At 42.6% G+C, this 22750-nt stretch overlaps 1 protein-coding gene across 1 annotated transcript in view; it reads right to left on the reverse strand.

Moving 5' to 3' along the window:
- The window catches only part of LOC122789933 (nuclear cap-binding protein subunit 2), a 247426-nt gene that overhangs the window by 175441 nt on the left and 49235 nt on the right, over positions 1-22750 (reverse strand). Inside the window, exon 2 of the mRNA XM_044057407.1 lies at positions 11210-11391. Coding sequence (XP_043913342.1) covers positions 11210-11391 — 182 coding nt within the window. The remainder of the gene's footprint in view (positions 1-11209; positions 11392-22750) is intronic.

Genomic DNA, 22750 nt, shown 5'->3' on the forward strand with positions numbered 1-22750 from the left:
GTGGAATCCGGCCGACCGGCTGGCCCCTTTATCAATGGGGGATCTTTTTGGAGCAGCTAAGCTGTCAGTTTGAGTTTGTTTAGATTGGGATTTACCATTCCTGACGGGCGAGTTAAAAGGTCTGGAACAGGGTCCAGAGTTCATCCTGAAGATGAAGCCGAATGAAGGGGAACCAAATTTGTCGAGGACAATGGGGGCAATTAGAATTGCTGTCATCTTCAGCAAACTTGCTTTCTGTAGGGAATTAAGAGAAATTGGCTGAAAGGCATAAAGAAGTCCCAGGAGGCCAATCGTGAACAAGTGCAATCCTTGGGGACTCCCCCGGGGGGGGGGGGGTGAGATCAGGGCAAAGCAGTTGCTGCATTTGGCACTGGTGGATGAAGCAAAAAGGTTGCAGTACAGCTTGCCCCATTTTTGGAAATTCTCTTCCGCAAGTTTTTGATTGAGGGACCACTCATGAGGCCATATTATGGCTCTGCTGAATTTGTCTGCTATTACATCGGACCTCCCAGGAATGTGCATTGCTACCAGAAAGCGGTTGGAAGATGTAGCCCATTGCCAGACCCTCAGCGCTTCCTGATAAAGGAGATAAGATCTGGTTCCCCCTTGACTGTTTATGTACCAGAACACAAACATGTCGTCTGACTGAAATGCTATCATTCCCAGAGGGAGGATATCTTGAAATGCTCACAACACTAAAAGCACAGCCTGCATCGCCAGGATGTTTATCTGCAAATGGGCCTTGTGTTGCTGCCAGATGCCTTAAACTATCTTCCCCACATGATGCCCCCCCCCCCCCCAATCTGGGACGTGTCTGTGGTCACAGTGGCTTGGGGAGGAATGAAGTGATGGTCTTGAGACACCAGGGGAGAATGAATCCTCCACTGAAGATCCTTTTTGCATGAATTGGTTATCATGATCGTGTGTGTCATAGGTAGTTCTAGAACAGACCATTGTGTCGAAAGTATCCACTGAAAAATTCTCATGTGGAGAAGAGCTAAGGGAATAAGGACAGCTGAGACAGCATTTTGCCCAGTATTTTCAAGTAGTTTGGCAGAAGCTCGTTTCTTTCTGATCAACATTCTTACATAATACTGAAGATCATCCATCCTTTTTATGCCTATTTCTGCTCCTATGAAGACCCAAGTTCTGACATGGCTCTAGAGAAGATTTTTTTATAAATTTATAATAATTCCTAAAGAGGAACAGTTGTAGGGTGTAGTCCTTAGCCTGTAGCAGAAGATGCCTGGTCGGGGTGGTTATGAGCCAGTCCTCCAGACATGGAAACACTCGTCCAGATATGGAAACACTCTGAATCCTTGACATCTCAGGGGAGCCGCAACTACTGTCATGCATTTGGTGAACACTATGGGAGCTGTAGTGAGACAAAAGGGCAGAGTTCGAAATTGGAAGTGACTGGTTCCTAGCCGAAAGTGCAAGTGCCTTCTGGAACAACTTTCCATCCGTATATGGTAGTACACATCCTGAAGGTCTATAGAGCACATTCAATTGTCTTTTTCCAAAAATAGAAGTACTGAATGCAGTGTCAGCATCAGGAACTTGCTCTTATTTTACAGATTTGTTTAGAATGTTGAGATCCAAGATAGGTCTCCATTCCCCTGTTTTCTTTGGACCTAAAAAGAACCTTGAGTAAGTTCTGAATCCTCTCTGGTCTGCGGGGACTTCTCGGATGACTCTTTCTTACCAACTTTTGTATTTCTATGGTTGCTTGCTCCTTTTGACTGGGTGAATGTCTGGAACTGCTCTGCTTATGGGAGTGGGGAAGGAAAAGGGAATGACATAAACCCTGGATATTATGTTCTGCACCCATCTGTTTGTTAAGCTTAGCCAGGTATGAAGGTGCAGCGACAATCGTCCTCAGACTGCCTCCAGAGATGGACAATCGGGCACCCCCTCAAGAGCACTGAAAGGGCCTACCAAAGAAAGATTCTCTGGAGCCCTGGTTCTGCGGGCCTCCCCTGCCGTAAAGGCGGTGTCTTCCATTATTGTCCCCCCTCGCCTCTAAGGGAACCTTCACCCTGTGTGTCTTAGAAAGACCTTTGTGATTTTTTTTTTAAAAAAAACATCATTCCACTACCTCTCTGACCTTTGGAAAAGGGTCTAGTGGGTGTGGAAAAACATACTCCAATGGCAGATAAGGTCTTGCCTTCCTGTTCCCACCTGGTGTGAGTTTCTTTTACTTTCGTCTCAAAGGCAGGAGCCATCAAAAGGGGCATTAATGAAGGAAGACTTGAAGAGCTCCACGTAATTGACAAGTTGCATCCAGGCTTGTCTCCTAAGAGATACCTGAAACCCATTACCCTACTCGTTCCATCTGCTACATATGAGACGAGTCTCACGGAGGAGTTTACAACAGAGTTTAGGGTGGTGAGCTGAGCAGTTATTTTGTCTGCCACATTAGCTACAGCTCCTTGGAGGGAGTCAGAGTTCTTTTAACAGATGCCACTGTAACTTAGTAAAAATAGTCAATTAGTTCAGCGACCGTAAGGCAAAGGTTGCTGAATAAAAGACGTACTTCCCATACCTATCCATGGTCCTAGAATCCTTATTTGGGGGATGAATAGTTCCCTTTTAGTGGCCGCCACCATGACCATGTCAACAACTGCTACACCTTTGGTAAGAAAAGGCTTGTCAGAAGGGCAGTGATATATTTATTTGGCCTCCTAGGAGGTGGCTCTATGGTGTCTGGGGTCTCCAAGGCCTTCCAAGAGATTAAATCAATAAGCTCATCAGAGTGAGGGGTCACCCCAAGAGGTGGAAGGGCGAGACCCAAAAGCCTTAAGATATACTGACTCCTCAGCTGAAGAGATTGTGGACTGCCAGCCACCTCTCTGTTGTAACACTTCCAGGATGTCTCCAAAGGAGACATCTTCAGGAGGTGACCATGGGGACCCTTCTGCATCACTGAGGTCAGTATCAGATGTGACTGACTCTTCTGGGGAGTTAAGACGCTTCCTCTTGCAAGTTCTCCTTCGAGGGATGTCCTCGGTGGGGTAATCTGGGGTAGTTTCAGAAGGGGGGTCCCTTGCTGGGCATCCTGAGGCATGGGGTATCTGCGGTCCTATGGAAGGGGTTCATGAGAAGGCAAAGCACAGGCCCAGAACTGGAAGGAAGATCCTGGATAGACAGACTTACCGTCCTCATAACCTCAAGACAATCCGCCCCCGATCCAAAGAACACTCTGGATCTGACAAAAAAGTTGGAGCCAAGGGGCTCTCCAGTGCAGAAGACAGACGCTTCAAGGCAGAGTTAGGATCCAAACTCAATACTGCCAAATCCCCCAGAGGCAGGGTCGGATCTGGTGAGATCTGAACCAGTTCTCCGGGCTCGACTGGGGAATGTCGGCTCCTAGAGATCTCCTGTACTGATTGAGCAGAAGCAATAAGGGCAGATGTTGGACCAGAGGAACCCATGGGTCTAGGATCCGAAACACACACCACCTGGGCATTTGAATCTTCCGGCTCTGAAAGCAGAGGACTGATCAGAGGAGGAGTAGTGCCGATAGGGAAGACTTCGTCGGATCTGATGCCTTTGGTCTCAGATCCAGTAATAACTTGGACAAGGCCGGTGTCTTCAGAAGCCTCTGCACTACCCACCCTATCCACATACAGTCAACTGACAAACTCCTGGTAGACCGGATTGATAAGGTAGGAGACTTCATCCAAAAAGGAAATGGGAGCCAAGAAGGTAAGGGCTCCAATATCAAAATTCGGTCGGAGCCAAAGGATCAAGTTGCTCCAAAGACCTCTCGGATCCAATAGCGACTGGCTGCTCCAAAGAATCTGTAGGAGCAGACAGCTTAGAAACTTTCTGTTTCAGATCTGAAGGCAGCTTTGGAGTAGAAGTTTGTTTTTATGACTTGTCAAGATTTATCAGATTTAGATGAGTTTGCGGACTCTGGAGAAATAGCCTCAGAAAAAAGGAATCTCAAGCAATCCTTTTAAGATGAGCTTATTTTTATGCTCCATAACAGCCCTTTGATTAAACCCATAACAAATGGAGCAGGACTCCTGTAAATGTAAAGGCCCCAAGCAATACACACAAAGTGTGCGCATCACTTAGGGCCATCCTCTTTCCACTGTTCACATTTCTTAAATCCCAAGCACTTCTCTTCCTGTTTTTTAAAACACTTCAAAAAGGTTAATAAGCTACAAAAAATAAACATGCTACACAAGTTAAGGGAAAAATAATGCACACACACAAAGGAATGCCCTCTAACTCAGACAGACGTTAAAGGAGTTGAAGTTTTTTTTTTTTTTTTTTTTTTTTAATTAGAAGAAAAGAACATCCTCTAATTTAAATGGATTTTGAAAAGGATAGAAAGAGAGAACACTTGAACAAAGAAACGTCCTCTAACAAACAGATGTGGGGAGGGGTAATTATGAAGGGGGAACACTCACAGCCAAAAAATCGTTCCCCAACTAAAATGGACGCAAAAGGGGTAAGGAATCTGTTAAATTAAATATTACAGAAAACAATTTAAGAGCAAGTAGAAATATATAATAAAATAGTCACTTAGCCCAGGACTTCCTAAGAGGACCATGTCTTTCGCTGATGGGAAAATGAGATCTGAGGGTGTTAGGGAACTGCATTGTGGGTAATGTAGAATATCCACGATGTTTGCTTAAGGCCTCAAGACCTTGAGCTATTGTAAAAGGCCAAAATGGATCCTATGGATCAGATCCGACACACAAGTGAGAATAAAGGCAAGAGTGACATCATCACATCACATTTTTCTCTGGCTCTATGCTTTCTGCCTTACCCATTGCCAACAATCCACCTTCCTCCCATTAGCTGCAACCAATTATTCCTCATGGACAGTGTGGACACTAACTCAGGTGGCAGTCAACCAGACGGAACTGACATTCAATCAGGCCACTTAAATCCTAACAATACAAGACATCTAAGCTTCCTTGTAGCCTACTGCTCAAAGAATGGGTCACTAGTCCCATTTTACCATTTGTTTTGTAAACCCCATATAGGAGACATGTTATTACCACAAGAATTCTTGCATTCTGAAGTCCACTAAATGTCTCACCACTGACTCATTAAAAAAACAAAGTGTCTGCATAAATTAAGTCCTAATCCTACCCCAGGTGGCTGACGTTACCGCATCTCCTTGTGGGCCTCCTACACTCCTGCCTCTTCATGCACATTCGCCAACACCTGCAGGAACAGCTACTTTTAGCAACTTGGGAGTCTCATATCCATCTCCCCAGTTTCAAGCTACATCCCTCTCTAAACATCACTACACCCCTCAATGGGCATGCTATCATCAGCCATTTAAACTCATCCTCCCCTGCCTAGCTTCTCTAACATTTGAGCTACTTTCAAACTCGAGCCATTTGAGTCAGTCAGAGCTTTATCGCTTTGTTTTCAGAACCTGACCTGGCTGTGTAGCACAAACAACAAAAAGTGAAAAGCACAAAACAAGCTTTGGATGATGTCTCTGTGACAGAATCTTTGCTTTTTTTACGGTTGTCAGGCAGAATAAGAAGCACCTCTGGCACTTTATAAGGGGATGCAAAAAAGGAGTGGGGGGGGGGGGGATGAGGCAGCACAGCTTCCTAAACACCATTTTTTGCCACAGAGTGGCTATAAACTTGAATGACAGGATATGGAGAAATAAGTTCCAAAACACCAGAAGTAATTTGAAAGAGAGTCAGGACCACTGTTGACGGCTCAGGATGCATGTACCTGCTGTCTGCCCTGAAGATGACTTAGTTTTGGACAATATCAACAATATTTGCATTTGGGCCCGTTGCCTTGCTGTAAGCCATCTGAAAATATCAGAGGTTGTGGGTTTAAACAAAAAAATGTCTGATGGTGAAAATTCACACTTGGAAAAGGGAAGGTTTTTACTCTTTCCTTTGCTAATTTTAAGGCCTCACATTTCTGAGCCAAACAGCTATGAACACTTAAACAGTCTATGATTGATGCCTCATGCAAAGTAGTTAGATGAAATGAGTACTGGTACGCAGCTGTGCCATAATCTGCTACCCTGCCAACTCATCTGTTGCATCATATGCTACTCAAGCCTTTAAGTTGTTGATAGCAACAGCTCTGATGCTTACATGGAGTGATGCACTTTAGGTAATACATCTTGCTAAAAATACAGCATTTGAGTCAAGTAGTTTAATACAGTCATGGATGGCATGAAATGCATACAAATATTGTCCAGATCTATGCACTAGCAGAGATTTCCAGTCTGTGGAAAAGAAACCGAGGATGAGGGTTCCTCTTAAGGTTACTAATTTGACAGTGACATCAGGCCAGGAAGCCCCTCATCATAGCACACATTTCTTAGGCACACAATATTCAGTTGTCCTTCCTAGGAAAAAGGACCATGGTATCACAATTTTCTCAAAGAAAGATGCCCACTGATAGCAAGATCACACAGGAGGACTGCTCTGCTGTACTACAAAACTACTGAATCCTGGGCTGAGATGACAACTCCGTTAGTGAGCAAACCTCCCATTCCATGGATTAGTTTTAGGAACTTGGCAAACACAGGGTACCTTCAGCCGACAATGCAGGTCACAGTCTCTTTCTTATATGACTACAGGACGTAAACAGCCTAAAGGCCCTAGAGCCTTTTTAAGCCTGCATTCATGCCCCAATTTTCCCAGTTATCAATGTCCAAGGACTAGAATGTTTCTGGTACAAGTCTGTGCCTTAGGGCACCTGCAAGCCACACCTGTCTGTAAGGGGCACAGGCGACAAGCCAGGGCCAAATCTGCATGTCCCATCCACTAGTCCAAACGGAGTTTGAACTTCACATGAATGGGGAGCCTGTTTCAGAGAAAGGGGTAATGTCAGACACATACAAACAAAATATTTTGGAGAGACGGGTATCACAGAGGAAATTGAGATCCTTAGATCTGGTAATTCTAGGGCTGTCTGTTTTGGAAGTGTGCAGCAGATCCATCAGGGCTGGACTGGTAAAATGCCTTATGGGTTCATACCCCCCAAAAATGATCGCAATCTTTCCAAGGATCCATTTATTTTGTTTAATGGAGGCTTTTTAGGGCTTCTTAACCAAAGAGCCTGTGCGAGAACATTCGGCTGTCCTCGTAAGTAGGGAAGACTAGTCAATGGGGATGAACCACTATCTGGGGTTGAAGGTGTCTCACATATGACGAACAAGTTAGCTGATACAACAGATGGTGACCTACCAGGAAGGGTTACTGGTGAGGAAAAACAATGACCTGCTTAGTACAACGTGGCTGAGACAACTCTGTCTCCTTGGAAAAATGAGTGTCAGCAACTACACAGTACAGATACTACTAGACAAAATTTTGCAAATAATGGCAGAACAGAAGTTTCTCCAACTAATGCTCGGTAAACCAACGTCTGGGGCACCAAAGCAATCATCTTCTCCGACAGTAAACCATGTCTGGTTGACATGTCAGTAGGACCAGTACCCGTGTGCAGATGTCACTTTGGCCAACACTAGTCCTGAAGGGGTGTAATACTTGGTCACAGATTAAGCCTTGAACTTCAAAGTGGTTACCACAACCTTAAATTGATTTCTAGTAGCAGAATTTGAGGTATTCAGGCTGAGAAAGAAACTGGAGAAGATTCTGATGTTGGAGCACAGATGAGTCCTAGAGAAAGAAAATTATCTCTAGTATACAAAAGTCTCAGCAGAAATAGAAGCAGGAGAGCGCAGCCTTCAAATCTGACTTGTTTTAGTATAATCTTTCTCAAAAATTTCAGCCAAGTAGAATGTAGGCCTTGCTTCACAGCAGTCCATCTTATCAATGAACAAAACCACACATCAAAAGTCTCGTTCACTGAAATGATAGTTTTAAAGAAATTGTACTACCATGGAATATGGGAAATCTATGACTTTCCTTTCTCCTTTTATATACTACCATGGAATATGGGAAATCTATGACTTTCCTTTCTCCTTTTATCTGTGGTCAATGAAAAATGTAAGCATTATGGAGTGGAGGGTGCAACCTCATCATATGGAGTGCAGAGAGGGGTTTCTTTCCTCAGGAAAAACAATTACTGGCATTTTTGTTTCTTTTAATACTTACAATTGTATTTACCTTTTTTCTTAAGGAAAAGTTTAAAAAACTGGTAATTCAAAGTGCAGGTTATGGCAAGTGGTCCCTTCAGAGTGGCTCATCATAAAAACAGACTAAATCGGATGCTTCGAGCTGTCACATTTCTCATGAAAAATTTCTCATGCAAGTATACTTGGGTCACCAACTCAACCATAACTGTAGACATTTGAGCGTAGTCATTAATGCAGTCATAACTTCTGGAAAATCTGCCACATGGGAAATCTGCATGTGGAGTCCACATCTGAGTAGAGTTCATCCCCCTCCTCCCCCACACAGACCTTACACCTTCCATCATATACATTCTCAACATCTTGATATAAAGGCAGACATACATTTCACCATATTCCATTCCTTCTTTCCTCCAGTTACCGTTTACCTAGACCAAGACAGCACAAAATGCACACCTAGGAATGGAGAAGTTCCTTGAGACAGCATATGCATTGCTGGCAAGCCTCTAAACCTCATTAGCCTACTATGGGAAAGGGAGATAAGACAGCCTTCATTTTACTGGAAAGAAAAGGTAAAAAGGAGAAAGGGACCAAGTTGGATTCCCACCCCTATTCTGTGCTTCCTGACTGCGAAGAGGGGAAAGGGAGAACTGGACTGCAGTTATGACTATACTCCAAGAGCTACAGTTAGGGTAAGTCGATGACAATTATACTCTATGTTGAATGCAAGTTACTACTGTAGACAGAAGATTCCCAAAGCTTTCTTTTGGGTGGTTAGTAGATTTGTGAATGAGAAGGGCATTTTGTACCACATGACTACAACAGCAAACCCTGCTCAAGCTCTGCATGAGAAGTAAGCTTGTAGGTGTTTGGAAAAAATGTTAAACGATGATCCATGTGTGTCAGCTTCCAAGATGTCACTTGCTGACACTCCCTTCAAGAAGGCTACTGAGTTAGCTGTACTGCTAGCAATTAGCTGTACTGCTAGCAATACCTTTCCTTGCCAACTAAGCGTTTTCCATGGAATTTGTGACAAAGCAATACAATGTCATGCAGACCTACAGAAGGACTGCTTTGAGAGAAACTATTTTGCTTTCTGCAACAAACAGATGATCAGTCTTTCTGAATGTCTTTGCTCTGCACATGTGGGAAGTGCCTTTATTGCCTGTGTTCATCTGAAGAATGCAAGATTCGTTCCCCCTCGTTTTGTGGTAGAAGGACTGAAGATGAATTGCCTAGTTTAGGGACACCTCCATAACAAACTTGAGCAAAAAGGAGGGACTAATACACACAGTAACCTTCTCAGAAGTCCGGAAACTAGACCAAAACTGAGGAGCACTCTAATGAGAAAATCATAGAACGTACAAGGCAGCTGGGCCAGGTGGCCATTTATACCTTGCTGGTACTAACCCTTAGAGCCTACCATCCTTTTTCAAGTAGCAGTAGGCCAGTCATACTAGCGGTGAATTTACAGCTATCCAATTCCTTCTTAAAGACATGTACCCAAAAGTCTCTAACTGCATCCTGGGAAGTATTAGCATTATGTTCATAGGTAGTTACTATGCATGTAGTCCAGGAGAACACCGAAGAGCTTAGCCCAGTTTTCCAATTGCCCCAAAGCTCTGTGACTGAACATGAGCAAGTCACTTCCACAGTAGGCAAATGAAGGCTTCGGGAATCAAAACTTGAACCATATGAAGCAGGCTGTTAACAGCTCATAGTCTTAACCTTCTGTGCTGTCAGATCAGTTGTGCATTCACTGTTGTCCACTATCAGAAATAAGTCCTTTTCCTCTTGCTTTATCAGTAGTGGTCAGTCTCACTGGTAGTGTAAATTAGTTGCCACTGGACAAGATCAGCTCGTTACTTCAGCTATGACAGCCTCCATAGAGATTTAGTTAAAGCTAGGCGACTCCTCGCGCATTGGGCCTGGGGACTGAAGAGGATCTCCACATTATCAGCATCCCTTGACCGATAAGACCTTGGGGTTTTCTCCGACTCCTCAGGCACAGAACAATACTTCAAGGGTGGCCATCTGAATGACCACAAACTGATGCTACTCAGTTACAATGGGTGCACACTGCAAAATCTTTACCGATCAGGTGTAGTAGCATAGTGGTCCTCCAGATTTTAAAGGTTTTTGGACAAAATTCTTTAAAAATATTGCACAAGGTGACATTGTGGCTGAAGCCTAAACAACTAACTTAGAATGACTAATTTACTTTATCGGTTTGTTACAAGCGCAGTTGGTCTGCTTGACCAACTCAGAGCTCCAATTGGGAACATCTGGTCCTAAACAGATGAAAGAAAATTAAACTACAAGAAGCAGTCTCTTCAATAACACTAAGAAAAGAAATGAATTCTCAAAGGGATACTTTCTGTGCTCCTTCACTACTGTCCTGGCCCGATGGACTAAATATCATTATCAAACTATACCGCAAGAAAGTAGTGAAAAGGGCCAGCCACATGCATGCTTGCCTTTACACCAAGAAGTGGAGGCCAAGAAGTGGAGGTAAGGAGACAAAGACTGGTGTGTTATGGGGAAAATGAACTCTGAAACTCTAGCGAGACGTAGGACTCTGCCTGCAGCAGAGATCACTGAAATTATAACTACAGTTAATGACTTGGATGAAGAGCACCGTGGAAGATCTAGAGTTCCTGATTTAATCTCCCCAGTTTTTGCAGTACTAGATTTTGCTGAGCTTTATTAAGCACCTTCTCATGGTGTACTTAAGCACAATGCAGAAAGAACAAATTAAGCACTTTAAGGACCCATTAACAGTAGGATCTACATGCCACAACAGCATTTACTTTGTAAAGCTGTGACTACTTAAGGGGCAAAGAGTCATGCAGGACACCAATAAAAGAAATGAAAAAGATTACCTTGAAATAAAAAGAAAATATAATCAAATGATAAAGGACCAAAAATTTGTCAATATAAGTTATGTTCATTTTAGGTGCTTGTTTCCTTGACAATAACATAAGTAAAAGACAGTTAGGAACTATAGTGTTCTGCTACAGCAGTGTATTATAACATTTATGTTAAGAGTTTAGCAGCCTAGGAAAGTTGTCAGACAAGAGATCCCAAATGCTTGGTGCAGCTGTTCCCTCAACTAGAGCACATTACCGGTACAAAGTTCAATACATTACTGGTGGGAAAGGATACTCTACAAAGCAGAAACCACAAGGAGTTTTCTTGATCTTGTCCAAGCCCATGATGATCCTCTTGACGTCCCCGCACTTGGAAAACAGCTCATGGATCTGTTCTTCTGTTGTATAAAATGACAAATTCCCAATGTACAGGGTGGACGAATACAGCAAATATTTTTCCTGTTGATTTCTGGTGCCCTACAAACATACAAAAAATTGAAAGACTGCTGAGCAAAGCAGGCTGTTGTGTCTAACAAGGTCATTTTAGAACTGTGCTGTTATACTAGCGGGGATACATTTATAAAACTAAAATCACTATGGAGGTTGGAATTCCATTAATTTTAAATAATTTTACTAATATTTTGTACCTGGAAAATATCAGAGAATTTCAGGCTTCTGGTTCAATCCAAATGTAAAACACAAATGTAAACTGGTACACACATTTTTTTTTCCTTAATAAATGTAACACACAAAAACAGTAAGAATTAAATTACAAAGGTTACTCCATTTTAATTGTTTCACCCCCAGCCTGAGGAAATATTAAACCAAATGGCACCTATCTTAAACAGTTGGGTTTAGGCAACAGTACACCCTCTGCCCCCTTAATCTTTCACTTGGTTTCCAACAAATAACATGAAATGTACTTCGACAGTGCAGTCCCTTAGCATTTTTCTGTAGTCAATACTTTACTACAACATACAAACGATAACATTTTCCACTTAGCAGTCTCTGTTAACTATGCAAGTGAACTGATGCAAGGACTTTTTCAGCCATCACCTAGGCTGCAAAAATAGAAAATAACATTTCTTTCTATAACCCAACAACATTTTTACAAGAGAAAATAAATCTTACAGCTCTGAAGTGATCTGTTTTTCCATAGTTAGTAAATGCATTGCGGCATTTGAGAAGTCAAGTGCTGCAACAGATTTTCATCCTTGTCTGTTTTTATTATTAAACCTCAGTCCAAATAAATTTATTTTTTCTTACCATGACATTACCCTTAAGTTAATCCCTTTTTTACTACACCGACACCACTAAGGTTAATGCTTACCAATTTCCTCTGTAATGTCAGATTATGAAAATCAGACGTTTTAAAAAGTGGTTTCTCCTCCAAAGTGAAGGAAAAAGTTCCCCAACAGTCAAAGGAGCTGTTCGGCAGTTTTTGTACCACATGCCGTGGTTCAAAGTTAAACTTAAAAAACTTGGAAAAATCACCAAGTACTATTAAGATTGAGTCTCAAGCTTGGAATGTCCTTAACGTTAGCTTTTTTCCAAAATTTTAAGCATAATCAAGAGTTTCATGTGCTACAAAAAGTTTTTGCATTAGAAAGCCTTTTCTGAAGATCATGAAGTCTGAAACTCAATGTCTGTCTATTTAGTGTCTGCAACCCTCAATCATTTGCCAGAAAACCATAAATCTTATGAGAAACAAATTCGAAAATTGTCAAAATCAGGGGCATTCTGTGTACTCGGGGACAGCTGAGGAAAGTACAGTTTTGTACCTACCATAAATGTAGATGTTCAAGTGTACACCCTGCTGCAGTCATCACACTTAACCCAAGTCTTGGTCCGGCGTCAGTTGCTGTCGCTTCTTCCCTGACGTCAGTGTGCCAGGGGTATAAATAATGCATCAGACGCCATTATCTTCAGTTTTTCTTGCCCCAGATGTCAGGTGCCCCCAAAAAGTGGTCAGTAATTAGTACCAAATTAAGTAAATTTTGCACAAACACCAAATCCCTCCAGCTATAAGCCAATACATCAGGAAGGTATTGTAGAGATTTAGCCAGTTAGATCAGAGGGGATGGAGGGAGGGTAACCTGGACTGCAGCAGGGTGTACACTCGAACATCTACATTTAGGGTAGGTACAAAACTGTACTATGTTCATCGTGTTACCCTGCTGCAGTCATCACACTTTGGTAGAATCCCAAAGCTAAGGATGGGTGGAGGAGTCAGAGGGTTAGAGGAGGCTAGAAGGCCCTGCAGAACTGCAGTGGCGAAGCCAGCCCTAGTCTTAGAGTAAAGTGGTAAGTGATAGTGTTTGGTAAAGGTGTGTACTGAACTCCAAGTTGCAGCTTCCAAAATCTCCTTGGTTGGAACCCCCCTGAGGAAGGCTGTAGATGTAGCTGTTGCCCTGGTAGAGTGGGGCCTAATGGTAGCAGGAACTGCTTTCCATGATGGGTATAGCAAAAACGAATGCAATGTCCTATCCATTTGGAAATGGTTTATTTTGATATAGCCTTCCCTTGTGAAGCTGTAGCATAGGATACAAAGAGCTGGTCAGATTTTCTGAAAGCCTTAGTTTTATCCAAGTAGTAACGAAGTTGCCTGTGAATGTCCAAGGAATGCAGGAGCCTTTCTCCTTTGTTCTGTGGATTTGGGAAGAAGGTGGGTAAGTGGATGGTTTGATTTAAAGCCACACTGGAAACCACTTTAGGCATGAAAGAAGGATTAGTTCGTAGAGAAACTCTGTCTTGATGGAAAATGAGGAAAGGTTCCACTGCCATTAGTGCCTGCAGCTCTGAGACTCTTCTAGCTGAAGTTATTGCTAGCAGCAGGACAGTCTTCCATGATAGGAACTGTAGATCTGCAGAGAAAGCTGGTTCAAAGGGAGGTAGCGTAAGTTTTTCCAGAACAAAATTGAGGTCCCATGTTGGTGTAGGTGCTCTCCTGGGGGGGCCTAATGTTTTTTGCCCCTCTGAGGAACTGCCTTAGAAGTGGATGCGAAAAAGGTGGATCCGTGTTGTAGTGTGCTGAAATAGCTGATGCATGGATTTTAATGGAAGAAAAAGAAAGTCCTTTGTGCAACATCTCAGTTAAATACTGTAGAATGTGAGGCTGAATTGTGTTTTGGCCTTTAGCTTGGTTCCAGGCACAAAACCTTTTCCATTTGTCCGAATAAGCCTTCCTGGTGCTGGGCCTCCTAGCTTCCAGAATAACATCCATAACTGCTTGGGAAAAGAGGAGCTGGCTGGATGCTTAGTTGATTTGCCATGCAGCCAGATTTAAGGTTTTGAGCTGGCTGTGAAGAATCTGATTGTTTTGCTGTGTGAGCAAATGGGTAATTTGTGGTAAAATCCAAGGTGGGCCCTGGGCCATATTCCTCAATAGTGGGTACCAGTGCTGGCGTGGCCAGTCTGGGGCTATGAGCATCAGTCGTGGTCTCTCCTGACTTTCAGAAGCACCTTTGTGAGGAGAGGCAATGGAGGGAAGGCAGTATGTCAGGTTTTTCCAACTGAATGAGAGTGTGTCCACTTTCCAAGCTTGATGGTGAAGTGCCCTTGTACAAAATTTTGTTAGCTGAAAGTTTTGAGGACTGGCAAACAGGTCTATGTCTGGGAAGACCCATTTTTTGTGTTATCATTGCAAATACTTGTGGATCCAGTTTCCACTCGTGGGGATCCATGATGCTTCTGCTGAGGTCGTCTGCCAATGTGTTCTGCTTTCCTGGCAGGAATTGAGCTTGTAACTGAACTTGGTAAGCCAGAGCTGTGTTCCACAAGGTCATTGCTTGCCTGCATAGAGGGTAGGAGTGTGTACCCCCTTGTTTATGTACCACATTACTGTGGTGTTGTCCTTCCTTATTGTAAGTTGTCCTGGATGTAATAGATTCTTGAAGGCTGTCAGAGCATTCTGTACAGCTAGCATCTCTTTTTGATTGATGTGCAGATTCCTTTGATATGCAGTCCATACGCTTGAACGCACTGTCCTGACATGTGTGCCCCCCAGGCGTAGTCCGATGCATCTGTTGTCATAGTTTGCCTGGCTGGGGGCAAGGTGAAAGGCTGACCCTTGTTGAGGTGACATGCCTGTGACCACCATAGAAACTCCTGTTGTAGACAGGGAATGAGAGACATCATTGGTGTCCAAGCTGTGGCTGCGTTGAGACCATACGCTTTTTAGGTACCACTGTAAATTTCCTCATATGCAGCTTTGCAAATGGTATTAGTAGTATGCAAGATGCCATGAAGCCCAAGGCCTGCAGAATTTTTCTTGCAGGTAGTTGGGTCTTTGTTGCCATTGCTTTGAAATATTGAGTCAGTTGTAGTTTGTCTGGCGTCAGATAAGCCTTCTGGGCCGTTGTATTCAAGCTGGCACCCAGGAATGTCATATTTTGAAAGGGTACTAGTTTTGATTTCTTTTCGTTTACTGTGTACCCCAGGCAACTTAGAAGATGCTTTACAAAAGCCAGATGTTGTAAGAGGATGTCCTTGCTTTCTGCTTGGATGAGGCAGTCATCCAGGTATGGGTATATTTGAATTCCTCTGTCTGCAGTATGCAATTACTGGTGCCAGGCATTTTGTGAAGACCCTGGGCGCAGTAGATGAGCCAAAGGGCAGTGCAGAGAATTGGTAATAGGTTGAACCTGCAATGAAACTGAGGTATCTTCTGCAATTTTGTCTGATAGGGACATGCAGGTATGCCTCCTTGAGGTCCAACATAACTAGCCATGCTTCCTTGCCCAACATGGGAAGAAGCTGCTGTAGTGTTAGCATCTTGAATTTGGGTACTTGTAAGAAAGTGTTTAGAATTGAAAGGTCCAGAATTGGTCTCCAGGCATTGTCCTTTCTGGGAACTAGAAAGAGTCTTGAGTAAAATCCTTGGCCTTGCTCTCGAGTAGGTACCAGTTGAATGGCTCTCATGTCCATGACAGCTGTAATTTGTTTTTGTGCCTCTGCCCATTGATTTTGTGGCAGGTTTGGCATTCCTCTTTTCATTGGCAAGGTGTGAAAATGGAATCTGTATCCTCGTGAAATTATGTCTAGGACCCATTTGTCCTTTGTGACAATGTGCCAGTTGTCTGGAAAAAGTGTGAGTTTTCCTCCCAAGGGGGCTGCCAAGAGTGTTGTTTGGCCAGATGAGGTGCAAGTCATTGAGTTTGCCTTCTGGTAGTTTGGGACCTGTCTTCTCCTCCCTTCTGTGTTGCAGTGCCCCATTGGTGAGGTTTGTACTGGGCTTGTGGTTGTCCTCTGCCGCTTGGACATCTGTATTTACCCCTCTGTGGTCTGTCAGTAGCTGGAAAGGACCAATTTTTTGTTGGCCAATTTCTGCTGAAGCAAGGGGGCTGTACCTGTAGGAATTCTTTGACTGTCTGCATGGATTTTGCCTTATCCTCCATTTTCTTTAAGACTTCTTCTGCTTTAACTCCAAAAAGAACATCCTGCTGTAAGGGAGCATCTAGAAGCTTTGCTTTAACATGGTCAGGCAGAGTTTGTTCCTTTAACCAAGCATGCCTACGTATAAAACAGACCCAGTGACAGCTGCTCTGCAGGAAGCCTCCAAAGAATCAAACCCATATTGTAAAGTTTGTTTGCCCACCTGTTCAGTTGTGTGCAACAGATCCTGCATTTTTTTCAATTCAGACTGTTGAGGGAGTGTGCTCATTCTTTGTTTTAACTGAGATACAAGAAATTGCTGATACTTTAACATGTGAAATTGGCAATTAAGTGCCCTCATAGCTAGAGTGGCTGAGGTGTAAACCTTTTTCCCCCATCTGTCTAGTGCTCTGGAATCCCTTTCAGAGGGTACAGGATTTTTTGCCACAGAAGCCTTAGCCCCTTTGGGACCCTGGGAGATGGTCTCTGGATCAGCAACAGGGCTTTTATAAAGAAATTTGTGGGAATCAGGCACTCTATAGTATCTGTCAGGTTTGGCCGGAGCAGGAGGCAAAGAGTCTGGGTTCAAGCTGGATACTAAGTAAACATCATCAACAATGTCTAAAACTGGGGGGATGGCAAGTGGTCTGTGCTGGGGGAGTAAAAGAAACTCTGAGCCTTTTCTTTGAGTCAGAGGAGTCCTGACCTTCCCAGTGACAATGTTCCCTCATAGTGTGTAAAGTTTCTCCAAAGGAGTAGTCTTCAGGAGGAGAAGCTGAGGGAATGGAATCCTCAGCATCAGAATCTTCATAAGGAGAGAAGGAGTAATCTTGGTCCTCTGAGGAGCCTGAGGAAATGGACACTTGTTCAGACGATGCATAATCTTCCTCTTGTCTAGGCCTTTTGTCAGGAAGGGGTTGGGAACCCCTGATTAAAGAGATCAAATCTTCAGCCATTTTGAGCATCTGTCTCTTAGGCATGGGGCCTTGAACAGGGGACTGAAGTGCAGTCTTTTTTGGTTCAATAGGAGTCTTCATCTTAGGGTACGTTTTAATGGTGAGCGTCGTCGGTCTGAAGATGCCTTCAGAAACCGACGGTGTTTCTGCAGCAGCGATATCTTTTTCAGCGGTGTCGTCGGTAGGGGCTGAACAAAATGGCTGTGGCCTGGTACTTTCCGCCAAAAGTTCCGAAGCGGTCTCGGGTTCCAGATCTGCGGTAGTCAGGGGCTGTATCGGAGCCTCACTGAAGACCGGTGAACCGGAGACAGGACCAGCCAAGGCCTCGGAGTCTGGCTTGGGTCTAGGCTGCCTGTCCTTATCCTTGCGTTTTTTGTGCACGCCGGTAGTCGGTTGCTCCAACGGCATAGTGTAGTTAAATTTTCTACCGAAGTAGTGTCGTGCGAAATCAAAGCATCTTTTTATAGTATACTTATTAAACCTAGCACAAAAACGACAACTAGTGATGTCGTGGTCTGGGCCTAGGCAAGGTATACAGTAAGAATGAAAATCCTTATGAGGTATTTGCTTCCCACAAGAAATACAATTGTTAACTTTTTCTGACATCGGTCTGAGGCAAGAAAAATTTCCCCGACGGGGTACTTAGCTTTACTGAAGACTTCGGTCTGAAATTTGAGTTCGAAAATCGCAGGAGTCGGCCGACCGGCACTTGCGAACTGCTTCTGCTTCGGGCACCGCGCGGCAAGAAAGACTGAAGAAAATGGCGTCGGATGCATTATTTATACCCCTGGCGCACTGACGTCAGGGAAGAAGCAACAGCAACCGACGCCGGACCAAGACTTTGGAATTCCGGCCGACTGCGGGACCGCCTGACGACAGGATAACCCAAGTGTGATGACTGCAGCAGGGTAACACGATGAACATCTATAGAATTTCAACTTTTCACATGCACAGTAGCTAGCCTACAGAGTATTTCAACTTGCATCTCATAAATGCATAACCCTGCAAAGTCAAAAAATAAACTGAGCAAATGACAAACGGATTAATTTACTTTCATCTATGAATAGCCCTAACTCCCACCTAGCAGTTCTAACCACACTGTTGTGTATACCTCATGCTCCTAGGATTTAAAAAAAAAAAAAAAAAAAAAAAAAAAACTAACAACCCCTTGCTTTCTTCCCTCATAGTTGCTGTAGAAACAATGGACTCAAGGCTGAAAAATCATGGACAGATTTGAAATATTGCCTTTATTTATTTAGGAAGTTCAATGTGAAAATGTGTCTCCTTAATATGGGCACTGGCGCACACACATCACACTTTTACACGAACTTTAGTTTTGGCAGGATGATCAGGGGAGTTTTTGAACGCATTTCGTGAAGGATATGAAATCTAAAACAAAACGTGGATCATTATTTAGAGACAGCAGCAGTCCTCAACAATGTGCCAGGAAAACACATTTTTTTTTCAGTAAACAGAACAAAAACATTAGGCACAAGACATTTCTCTCAACTTGTTTGCTCAATAATTCTGGACAAAACCAAACATAATAGGAACAACACACAGTACCAAAAATCGGGGGTACTTTTTTAAAAAAAAATACTACTCTAATTCACTTAGAAATTAAACAGGCTTTGTGACAGCATGCATTTTCTGAACAATAAATAAGAAACTAACAACTGTTTTTAGACTGCAGTCCTCAGTGATTTACCAGAAAAAAAAAAAATGAAGGATGGGGCAAAACAGGGATTCTTCAGTAACATGATTAGGTGATATCAAGAACAGCAAAAAAATAAATAACGTCTTTCATATCTGTTAACTCCTGCAGAGAAATGGACACTAGATAGCCAACTCCATGGGTATTTAAACATGTGCATTATACAATGACCCCCCCCCATTAATATTCAAAAACGTGCACGCTGATTAATCAGCGTGCACATTGTAAATCAGAGTTATAGTAATGGAAAAAAGTCCGGTCGCCCGGACTTTTTCCATTACTATAACTCTTTTTTTTACAGCAATGGAGAGCAAGATCTCAGTTGCTTCACTGTCTCGCTATGTTAAACTCCTTTAACATAGCGAGACAGTTTGTAAAAGCAACGGAGATCTTGCTTTCTCCGTTGCTTTGCTCAACTCTGATGTACTGCAGGCATACGCATGTGCAGTACATCAGAACTGCCAGAATACCAGACAGCCGCGGAAGGGCGCAAGGAGGCATTATACAATGCCATTATTTAAGAAAAGTAATTATTTTTTCTTAAATAATGTCATTATAATATAATAACCCACTTCTGGGTGTGGGTAATGCTGGATTTACCCATGGTTGGCTTTGTTTGGCCACTTGGGCTTCGCCCTCGTGACCAAACCACACCAACCATGGGTAAATCCAGCATTACCCAGACCCAGGCGTGGGTTACTGCTATACAAGTACACTTCATGTACTATGAATAAAAAGGGTCCAAGAAAAAAAAAGTTAAAATGCAATCACAATTATATCCTTGTACACTGGCAATAAACTCAATTCAAACATGTTGCCCGTTACATTTAGCACATAAGTTAACAAAACAAGTTAGCAGTGCTGAATGTAAGAAAGAACTATAATTTTAGCTGAATGGCCAAGGCAGCTATGGGTCCCCTCAGCGCTGCTGGCTTTGGGAGAATGCAAATTTTACCACTATTATAATCCACTACTGGGTGTTGTCGCCTCACAGTAAGAAGGTGTCTGGTTCGATTCTCAGCTAGAGCGTCTTCTGCGTGGAGACATGCATGAATGGGCGTACCTTCGTTGAAAGCTGTGTGTCAGGGCTGGCAACTCGGCACGTAAAAATCAACTGCCAATCATTAGCGGACCGGAGTTCCGCTGTGGCGACCCCTAACCGGGAAAAGCCGAAAGACACAACATAATCCACTATTGGGGGTGGGTGGTATTTACATTAATGTGAAATTACAGTGTCATATCAGGAAGTGTAGCAAATAACACAGAATGAAAATGTGGTCCTAATTCATGATGGATCTATATTCCAGGTAAACTCTTGAAGACTTTATTACCATGTAACTGGCAAATTGATACAGCTTAGGTCATTAGTCAAAGTTCCATAATCAATATTAACATTCTTTTTCTAAAAGTTAAAAATACACACACATAATATATATGGATATATGACACGGGTCTATGTCATAAGACTGAAAATTCAAAAGACTGACAGACAAATCTATTTTTGTCACTGTAAATACATTTAGTCTGTTGTCTGCTTATGTTGTAATGTAGCTTCTGAAAGCTTCTGAACATTCATAGACTTGTATAATAAACATCTTAATTGCTATGCTTTATATTGCTACTCCACTGGTGCTTGGGATATGGCTGAAAAGGGACATATGATCAACCCAGTTACTTTGTTACCAAACTGCAATAAATAAGTGTTATATATGCCTAAATTCTCACTAAAGCACAAATCCAAATTTCTTCCTTGTGTACAGCAGACCACCATCAGCTATAACAAGTATCTCCTGTCCAGAAGTGATTTTTAATTCACTAAATCCACCAGAATTTCGTCTGTCCAATGATTTCATGGAACTTGGAAAAATAAACCACACACGATACAGACTCTCTGAACTGGAACAAATCAGTATCCGAATGACAAATCTGGAACTGGATATACTATTGTCACTTCCTCTAAATAGTGGTTATGGTATACACTGCATATGGCACAACTCTGAAGATCCCTGGCCAAAACATTTAATCTCTTACTCCAATATTAAAGTGCAGATCATTTATCCTTTCATTTAATTTGTCTTCTCAGTTGGTGAGGAATTAGTAATTTTATCAGATTTGAAACATTAAGCCCTAAACACAACTTATTATCTACTTTATTTAGTACATGTAGTTCTTTGCCTGGTGTGTACCTCTTCACTCTCAGATCACACTTCTGCAGATTAAGCCAGCTCTGTGGCACAAAGGGATAAATCCCTGACTGTGCCCCATATGACCCAGATTTGATTAGCATTTTTGAGCTCTGGAAGAACTGGCAGGGAGACAGCAGAGTTAACGGCAAATGTCAACTCTTCCATCCTGGAGGGAAGGGATTGGTGGATGCTGCTTGACCAGTGCCTCCAAGCAAGTACAAGCTTTGCTGGTGGTCAAAAGATACAGGATGGGGTGATGGACTTGGCCGCACCAAGGGAAGAACTGTAATTCTCAGTGTGGTTGTTGAAGCTCATGCCCAAAAGGGAGAGAGCGTTGTAAGCACCTGCAGTGATGTGCACACTCACATCAGCCACCAGTGGATGGAGTTAATAACTCATTTCAGAAAAGCCCTGATGATTGTATGAATGTCAGTCTTTACACCATGAAAAAAGAATGACTTTTGCACCACAAGAGTGATTATAGCCAGAAGTCATGCTCATTCTCTAGAAAAAAGAATGAGCCAAGAGACTAGCAGGACAGCTGACTGACAGCAGGCAATGGGAACCAAAACCAAATGGATACATGTTGAGTCAGTTATGAACAACAGGTTCAGCAAACAAGCAAAAAAAAAAAAATCATCAAAATGTGCTTGCCAAAACTATATGTCAAACCTCAATTAAAAAAAAAAACCCACAGGGGATGCTTGTCCCGCTGCACCCCCCACCCCCACCCCCCAGTTTATATACACCAACTTAGAGATCACACACCAACAGAGAAAAATGAAAACCCCATAATCAATGAAAGTAGTTTTGGCAAAAGTTCCTCGATGAGCTCATCTTCATCAAAAAAAGGACTTGACAAAACCCCAAAACAAATGCGTTTGCAGATTAAACAAGATCCTCTGCATTCTTGAAGTGCCTTGTACAAAGCCTTTTTGAATATAATTTGCAAGGGTTTTGGTCTGTTTTGAGTTTAACTTCTTTAAAACAGACCGACAGTCATTGAATTGCTCACATCCATACATTACTGGTAACAGTTCCTTTTCTGGTCCTGCATACCTATTTTGTTCATGTGTAAATGGTCCATAGGCAACTTGTCTGTTGTCTTACAAGATCACAGCTTCTATACAACTCTGATGAGCATCTACTTAAAATACAAGTGGATTACTCACATCATTGTACATTAAACAGTGCAGCAACCACAACTACTTTCAAGTATTTAAAAATATTTTCATAACTCCTATCCCCAGGCTACAACTTGCACAAGCAGCTTCTCGAAAGGCAGTTATCTCAGATGTATTAAGTAGAAAGTTGGTAAGGCACTATATGTTTCATAGAAATCTATGTAAAACCTACTTGAATTCAGGCTCTGGCATTTGTACAACTGCCTTGTAAAGCTATGGTTTCTAAACTGAAATTATGCTGTCTTAGCAACTTTCACTGCCCTAGTAGCAGACATACAAATGAATCAATTATGTATACTACATGCTTCAAGCCTTCAATCAACTGGGTAAACATCTATCTTGAATACCACTGATGTTGACAAAATACTACATGAAGTCAATGGAATCAGGACATTCCTAATGTTCTATTAAATATATGCAACT

Source organism: Protopterus annectens, chromosome 15.part0, assembly GCF_019279795.1.
Source record: "Protopterus annectens isolate FY-2018-M chromosome 15.part0, PAN1.0, whole genome shotgun sequence".
Classification (NCBI taxonomy): domain Eukaryota; kingdom Metazoa; phylum Chordata; order Ceratodontiformes; family Protopteridae; genus Protopterus; species Protopterus annectens.